Here is an 8,037-nt window from a genome sequence, read left to right as displayed (position 1 = left end):
AAGATTGGTCTGCTGCTCTTCTTGCCGATGTGAAAGTTCGAGAGGAAGCTAAGGAGCGACGTCATAAAGAAGCTATAGCTGAATCAAAGGCAGCGATTGAAGTGTACAAAGAGGTCATGGGGAAATTGATCGATAAATTGTGAGCTTCTAAGATTTTTGTTGTTACTGGTTTTTACTGCTAAACATCGTAATATTTCTTATGAAAAATAGTCTTTTAAGTAATGAAAAACTAAATTTATTTTATTTTATGTTTATTGAATGTTATGAATGTTTCTTTGACCAGTATTAATTCTAAAGTTAAGTATTAATAGATTTAATTAAATTGATATAAATGTTTTAGAATACTTGTGTGATGTAAAATTAATGAGCAGTAGCCCGTTTCGATTCAAAGATTATCTTAAATATTGTCTTAAGATACTATTATGACTTCGGTTCTCAGTATGTTAGGATAATTAATAATCTTAAATATAAAAATGAACTTTGCTCAATGCTCAGATTCTGCATACAGACTGCATAAAGACTGTGATAAAGACTTATGCTAATATATACAAGTATCTTGTGATGTCATCGCATTCCTTTTCTTACTTTATATAATATACTGTTGCTAAAGTTTGTAAAATGTTACTGTATAAAAGAATTTTATAAGAATTAAAAGGATTTAAAAGGATTTTTTGTATTGTTTATCTGTATGTGTACTGAACATTCAGAAAAACTTTTGTACATTATAAGTTTTTTAAATTCATATATGTACTCTGTCGATAAATATTGTACTACAATACTGTACTATATCCACTATTATATATAAAAATATATACTATACTATATTATATATAGTATATATACTATACTATACTATATTATAATAGTATATATACTATTATATATAACTATACTATATAACTATACTATTATATATCAAAATATATCTTAAAAACATCTTTTAGATAATGCATATTTAAAAGACGTCTTAACATATCTTTTTGATCTCTTAGATACTGCACGCAGCCTATTTATGGTACAATATGTGCTATAAGAGCTGTTAAATAATCACGACGAAGCAGTCCTCTTTCATCGTTAGGTAATCGATCAGGGATAACTCTATTCACATTGTTATTATCAGCATCTTGTTCTATACCGTCACATATAAAATTATCTATGTCTTCTTCTGCTTCTTCACAACCTTCGAGGCAAATATTGTGAAGAATACAACATGCCAAGATGACATAAGGTATTAGATCAGCGCAACTCATGTGCAAATATTTTAGCCGTCGAAATCTTCCTTTAAGAAGGGCAAAAGCTCTTTCAATAACCTGTCTCATTTTGGATAGATGCATATTACAATTATTTTATGCCTTTACAAACAAAAGAATAAGATTCAGTTAAAGCAACGTATTATACAGACATCAAAGAATATAGTCAATATAGTCATACCTCAGTTAAATTGCCTCTGTTGATATATGGAGTTAAACACCACGGCAGTACCGGATACGCTTTATCGCCTATAATGAATTCGTTGTTAGGAAAAAAGGCGTTTTCATTTGCTGTTACTGCATGCCAGAGATCAGAGTTCCTGAAAATCCTAGCATCATGAACAGACCCAGCAAATCCGACAAAACAATCTGTGAATTTTAAGTTTGCATCACACACTGCCTGTAGTGATATGGCATACTCTTTCTTTCTTGTCCTATAGAAGATAGGATGAACCTGTACAAAATACAAGATTTGATAATAGGCAAGAATATTTTTAAATGCTTTATATGAATTCATATAAATAATTTACTGTGGGTGCTGGAATAGGAATGTGACATCCATCAATTGCCCCGATCACATCAGGAAGAGAACCAATTCTTGAAAATCCATGTTTGACTTCATTTAATTGATCATCAATAGGCCATTTAATAAACCTATCTGCTAAATTATTCAAAGCAGCCACAACTCTTCTCATAGAATCATGTAACAATGATTTACTAATGCCAAAGCGATTGGACACAGATCTATAAGTAAGAGTCAGGCGTTATATTTCCTTTATACAATACAAAAATTGCGTGAAATTGAACAACCATTTGAAATGAACTTACCTGAATGAATCAGGAGTTGCAAGCAGCCACAAAACTGCGAGTAACTGTGTTCGGACAGCTAAAGTAAATCTTCCAATTTCTGCTGACCTTACTAAATCAGGTGCCAATAATTGTTCTAAATTTTCATACGTTGTTCTAGTCACTCGAAAATGTTCTCTGAATTGCCTTCCTGAGTAGTCACGTATTGTTGTAGTGACATAACCCTTAATTCTCGTAACAAGCTTCAAATCTTTCCGGATATGAACTCGGCCTTCGAACACACTGATCTCTTGAATCCATTCGTCATCACTTTTCTCCTCATGCTTATGTTTTTCAATAATTGATCGTAATAAATTATTACCAGCTATTACACCAGTTGCAACGATAACATTTCTTCGGCGGCGTTCGTCGTCCATTTTTACACAAAGTGATAAGGAAGCGTTCGGAAACACTCAAAGGCACACGAAACCCCCACTACTTCTCCACCGAAATCACCGGAGCACACCAACGAGTGATATTTCCGAACGCAGCCCTAATAGGCGTCAAACGAAGTCATGCGACAGAAGTTGTTACGGGTATAAACGAGAGTGAAACGCCGATACAAGAAGTATGCGATATCGTTTTACAATTGAACCATTCTAATTTCTGCATCAATGTACATTGTCTTATCGTTCCAAGGATAACGAAAGATTTGCCACCGATTGAAATGTCTCGCGAAGAGTTGCAAATTCCGTCGAATTTGAAGCTAGCAGATCGCGAATTTCATAAACCCGGCGCTGTTGACATATTGCTAGGAGCCGAATATTTTTACGAATTGTTAGAAACGGGTAAGATAGAGCTTGGCGTTGATCGCCCGATTGTACAGAATACAAGGCTCGGGTGGATCGTTGCCATTGCATTATCATCGAATTCGATTACCACAAGTACCAATAAGGTCGCATCACTATGTTGTTCCGCACAACAATGCGAATCTCTCAATAAAGCTCTCAAACGATTTTGGGCGGTTGAACAAGGCGGTCCGGAGACGGCCACGATCCGATCCGAGATTGAGCGACGATGCGAAGAATTATTCGATAAAACCGCTAAGCGCGATGATAGTGGTCGATTTATAGTCAGTTTGCCGATTATCGAAAGCGCGGAACCTTTAGGAGAGTCAAGGGATATCGCTGAGAAGCGATTGAAACAAATGGAATGCCGGTTCAGGAGCAGCGTTTCATGGCATGAGCAATATGCAAATTTCATGCGCGAATACGAAGAGCTAGGTCACATGTCGCGAGTTGTCAATGGGGAGCACAAGGTTGATCCATCGATAGTATATTTGCCACATCATGGTGTCGTAAAGGAGGATAGTACTACAACCAGATTGCGCGTAGTTTTCGATGCATCGAGCAAGACAAGCTCCGGTAAATCACTTAACGATATATTGATGGTCGGTCCAACTGTTCAAAAATGTCTACTGGAGATAATGATTCGATTTCGTATACATAAAGTTGCGCTGACCGGAGATATAAGACAAATGTATCGCCAAGTAGTCGTCGAGCCACAAGACCGCGATTATCAGAGAGTTTTGTGGAGACGGTCTCCAGATGAACCGATTGAAGAGTATAGGTTAAATACCGTCACGTATGGAGAAGCGAGCTCATCTTACTTGGCCACTAAATGTATATATAGACTCGCGGAGTTAGGGGAACGCGAGTACCCTGACGCTTCTAGAATTTTGCGTGAAGAAATATATGTAGATGACATCATGACCGGTGCCGAAGACGTCAGGAGCGCCATTGTATTGCAAGAAGAAATCACGGAGTTGTTAAAATTCGAAGGGTTTCAAGCTCACAAGTGGTGTTCGAATGTTGCGGAAGTTCTAGCCACGGAGTTGTTAAAATTCGAAGGGTTTCAAGCTCATAAGTGGTGTTCGAATGTTGCGGAAGTTCTAGCCAGTCTCTCAAGGTGAAAATGAGACGATTACGACACTTAGCATCAACAATAAAGGCTCTCGGCTTAGAGTGGAACCCAAAGGAAGATACATTCCAATTTACAATGCGCGAACTCAAAGCGGTGAACACCAAATGACGAATGTCCTCTACAATCAGCAAGTTTTTTGATCCGTTAGGATTGGTAGGACCGATCATTACTCGAGCTAAATAATTCATGCAAGAGATGTGGAAGATAGATTGTAACTGGGACGACCAGCTTCCCGACGAATTGCTTCGCAGATGGAAGAAGTTTAGCGACGAGCTGATGGCTATAGGAAGAGTACAAGTTCCACGATGCGTCGTCGCCTGTGATGATACACGACGATTGATCCTGCATGGGTTTTGCGATGCGTCTGAGCTCGCCTATGGCGCCTGTGTATATGTGCAGGCTAAAAACGCTCAAAGAGAATTCAATTCCAGGTTGTTGTGTTCAAAATCATGCATAGCTCCGATGAAGACGGTTTCACTGCCGCGATTGGAACTGTGCGGCGCCGTATTGCTAGCGCGATTACTTATTATCATTCGCTCGGCCATTCAGGTACCGATTGAGAACGTACGAGCATAGTCAGACTCCGAAATCACTCTGTATTGGATCAAGGGTGACCCATCACGTTGGAAGCCGTTTGTGTGCAACAGGGTGACTGAAATCATCGAAACCTTGCCAGCAACACGTTGGAGTCATGTAAGCGGCAAGGAGAACCCAGCTGATGTGATATCGCGCGGCGTCAGCCCGAGCAAACTCGAGGATCTGCACTTCTGGTGGGCGGGACCGTCGTGACTGCTCACAACAGAAACGATTTCCGACGATAACTGTATAACCGAGCCTTCGATGGAGGCTCACGAATCCATTATGACGGAAAGACGTAAGGAGAAATGAGCATGTCAGATCATCGTTCAAGGACAACCAGGTATTCAGATGTTATTAGAAAATATGTCTTCGTTGACCAAGATCGATCACGTACTCGCATATTGCAAGCGATTTGCGTCAAATGCCAGAAAGAAAGCCTCCGAACGAGCGGCAGGTCGATTATCAATTACCAAGGTACGAATGGCACATCGTAGCATCATCCAGCACGTGCAATCCAAGCATTTCCACGATTCAATTTCTACGTTGAAGACCAATCGTTTCGTAAAACCATCGGACAAGCTTGCAACGTTAGCTCCCTTTCTTGACGAAAATAACATACTCCGAGTGGGAGGTCATTTGCAACGTACCGATTGGAAATTTGAGCGAAAACATCCAATATTACTGCCGTCGAATGATCGATTTATCAAATTCTTGTTTGAAAGAGAGCACGTGAGACTACTTCACGCAAATCAACAGTTGCTATTGAATACCATTCGAGAACATTACTGGCCACTGAAGGGAAAATCTTTGTCCCGCTCAGTGTGCCGGAACTGCGTGCGTTGCTCTCGAGTCAACCCAGGAGCCTCCACGCAATTTATGGGCGCATTACCCGACAAACGGGTACAACCAAGTCGTTGTTTCCACGTTACTGGAGTGGACTTTGCCGGGCCGATCATTACACTGGTCAACAAGGGTCGCGGCCGAAAGACGAACAAGTCTTATATCGCATTGTTTATATGTTTCGCTACCAAGGCGATACACTTGGAGGCAACCAGTGAATTGTCAACCGCAGCCTTTTTAGCCACTTTGCGACGATTCGTGAGCAGAAGAGGATGCCCGAAGGAAATTTGGAGCGATAATGGCACAAATTTTGTCGGAGCCAATCGCGAGTTAGAGAGTATACAAGGATTCGTAAGGTCACAACTCGCATCCGACGCCGGGGATTTGCTCTCGTCAACGAAGGAATCAACTGGAAGTTTCTCCCTCCTAACGCTCCTCATATGGGCGGTCTCTGGGAGGCGGGCATAAAATCATGGAAGTATCATCTCAAGAGAATTATGGGCAACGTTCTTTTCACGTTCGAGGAGTTAACTACGGCACTGACTCAAATAGAGGCGTGTCTTAATTCAAGACCTCTAATTCCAATGTCCAGCGATCCTGATGATTTGAAACCTCTGACCCCGGCACATTTCTTGGTTGGAGGCCCTTTAACAAGTTTACCTGATCTCGATGTCACGGAGGGCGCAACGAATCGACTGACTCGTTGGCAACTGACCCAACGCGTACTCCAGGATTTTTGGAAACGGTGGACGGCAGAATACCTATCTCATTTGCAGGGACGCCCAAAATGAAAGTCCGCTCAACCCAATTTAACGTTAATGATCTCGTTACAATTCGCGATGACAACCTTCCGCCCTTGAAATGGAAGTTAGGACGAATCGTAGAGATCCATCCCGGCAAAGATAGATTAGTTCGCGTCGTTTCGGTGCGTACTGCGAATGGCATTCTAAAGCGTCCAATTGTTAAACTATGTAAATTGCCGAACAATTCCGACGGTTTAAAAATTAGTTACTCTAATTTGGTGGGCGGTATGTAGAAGCCAATAATCGGTATTTTGATTCGTTTAATTTTGTTTGAGTTTTCATCACACACGCCGCGTTGCAATCGCCATAAAACACTCTTCGTTCCTTTTGGTATATATAAGTTATGTTTATGTTTGACTACTGCGAACAACACACGTGCGTGCAGATTTGCAAGTTCATTTTGTATCTGATTTGTGATAGAAATAAAGCAACGAAGTACCTAGTCTTTGCGAGTCTATCAGGTTCTATTTCTAGCCTAAACACAGCTTGTGTTTTTAAAATAGGCCGCTGTTCAAAAAATTCATTTAGTGATAACATTGCCATTTCCCTAATAGGAAGAGATATTTTCCAATGATATAAAACATCATCTTTGGGTTCATTGTTATGCATTAGCCATATCTGACCGTCTCTTGCTTCCTTTGATATATCTGAAATTTTACAATATAATATTGTACGGTAATAATAGACAACTCTTGTAATTCAGAATGGTATAAATTTACTTGATTTTATCTGTACTCTTGAAGTGGAAGCTGCAAAAGTTTTTCTTATCATGGTCAGTTTATTTCTATGTTTATCGACTAACTTTCCTCTAGCAACTTCTGGCTTGTTATAATGTGATTTATTTTTACGGATAGGACTCACATAATATGTAAATCTACTTTCTCCTCGAAAAATATAAATTATTTTATCAGCCAGAACACTCAATGATGCATTATTTAGTCGTTTCCCTTCATTCAAAAAGTGACATAATAATATCGCATAAATTATTGCGATCTTTATTATCGATGATGTTTTCTTTTTCATATTTTAATAGTATGGCTCTTCCTATAATGTGTGTATTTAAGAGATTTTTAAGATAATATGTGTACTTAAGAGATTTTATCAAGATTAATGATATCGTTTGCATTTAAAACAGTGTCAACAATGTTATTTCGAATAGCGCCACTGTTATAACTTGTGCTTGGCATTTCTTCGATTTCATTGAATGAACCGGTCGGTAATGGGTTAATATCCAAATCTGTTGAAAGTTTTACTCGTTTCTCTAATGGTTCTTCTACATAAATCTCTTCCGAATTGTCAATTGTTATTAAAGGTATCTAAAATAATTAAATCATCTAATCTTAAGATAAATATTTTAATAGTACATTATTTGTCATTGTGATTTTTTTCAACATAAAACACAAAAATTATAGTTTTAAAAAAGCCATTTTTTTTCAAATTATATAAAAAAGAAAACTACAATTTTCTTTTCAGAAAGAAGCAAATATGGCAAATCTTGTTTTATAATAATGTTTCTAATCTTAAAAATTTATAAATGATTGGTTATATTGGTTATATTATATATATATTGTGACGTGACATTTTGTCCGTCACTGTGCGGACTTGTCGACGGCGGACTCGTGCTTCCTACCGGCTCGAAGGGCGAGCGCGTAGGCGAGCGCGCACGCGAGCGCGCGTGCAAATGCACCTGCGAACGGGCGTTAAAATTCGCGTCATTTAATTTGCTTGGCAGATTTTGGTTCTTTTGTAGTAGCATTTCTTTTGCGTAATGATCAAGCGTATCAGAAAGCGTAGAC

The 8,037-nt window shown here is 39.0% G+C and overlaps 3 protein-coding genes across 6 annotated transcripts; 2 read left to right on the top strand and 1 right to left on the bottom strand.

Moving 5' to 3' along the window:
* Positions 1–1,138: 1,138 nt before the first annotated feature.
* Positions 1,139–1,967, bottom strand: LOC108759599 (uncharacterized). 4 transcript variants are annotated; one of them, XR_001940024.1, is made up of 4 exons: positions 1,781–1,967; positions 1,556–1,704; positions 1,432–1,499; positions 1,139–1,352 (listed from the first exon to the last, which is right to left on the bottom strand). XR_001940024.1 is itself a non-coding variant. In XM_018505106.1 (3 exons), exons 1-3 carry the CDS (start codon positions 1,943–1,945, stop codon positions 1,493–1,495), a joined length of 321 nt encoding a protein of 106 aa, XP_018360608.1. In that variant the 5' UTR covers positions 1,946–1,967; the 3' UTR covers positions 1,139–1,492. The 4 variants fall into 4 exon arrangements, 1 of the variants encoding a protein (XP_018360608.1); XR_001940025.1 differs by having other exon boundaries at positions 1,139–1,310; XR_001940026.1 differs by having other exon boundaries at positions 1,139–1,279.
* A 796-nt stretch (positions 1,968–2,763) lies between these two features.
* LOC108759598 (uncharacterized) lies at positions 2,764–4,008 on the top strand. The gene has a single exon (XM_018505105.1). It carries the CDS (start codon positions 2,764–2,766, stop codon positions 4,006–4,008), a length of 1,245 nt encoding a protein of 414 aa, XP_018360607.1.
* A 953-nt stretch (positions 4,009–4,961) lies between these two features.
* On the top strand, positions 4,962–5,906 carry LOC108759597 (uncharacterized). Its single transcript, XM_018505104.1, has one exon. It carries the CDS (start codon positions 4,962–4,964, stop codon positions 5,904–5,906), a length of 945 nt encoding a protein of 314 aa, XP_018360606.1.
* Positions 5,907–8,037: the final 2,131 nt, after the last annotated feature.

The sequence above is a fragment of the Trachymyrmex cornetzi genome, unplaced genomic scaffold, assembly GCF_001594075.2.
Source record: "Trachymyrmex cornetzi isolate Tcor2-1 unplaced genomic scaffold, Tcor1.1 scaffold196, whole genome shotgun sequence".
In the NCBI taxonomy this organism is placed as follows: Eukaryota; Metazoa; Arthropoda; class Insecta; order Hymenoptera; family Formicidae; genus Trachymyrmex; species Trachymyrmex cornetzi.
Note: the sequence above shows the minus strand (reverse complement) of the source record. Positions and strands in the feature narration are given on the sequence as shown.

What these genes read in the sequence shown, in the direction of transcription:
- LOC108759599 (XM_018505106.1), bottom strand. Translation starts at nt 1,945, where the DNA reads ATGAGAAGAGTTGTGGCTGCTTTGAATAATTTAGCAGATAGGTTTATT. An exon ending in TTCCTATTCCAGCACCCACA is followed by an intron (nt 1,705 to 1,780) that starts GTAAATTATTTA and finishes TATTTTGTACAG; the next exon opens with GTTCATCCTATCTTCTATAG.
- LOC108759598 (XM_018505105.1), top strand. Translation starts at nt 2,764, where the DNA reads ATGTCTCGCGAAGAGTTGCAAATTCCGTCGAATTTGAAGCTAGCAGAT.
- LOC108759597 (XM_018505104.1), top strand. Translation starts at nt 4,962, where the DNA reads ATGTCTTCGTTGACCAAGATCGATCACGTACTCGCATATTGCAAGCGA.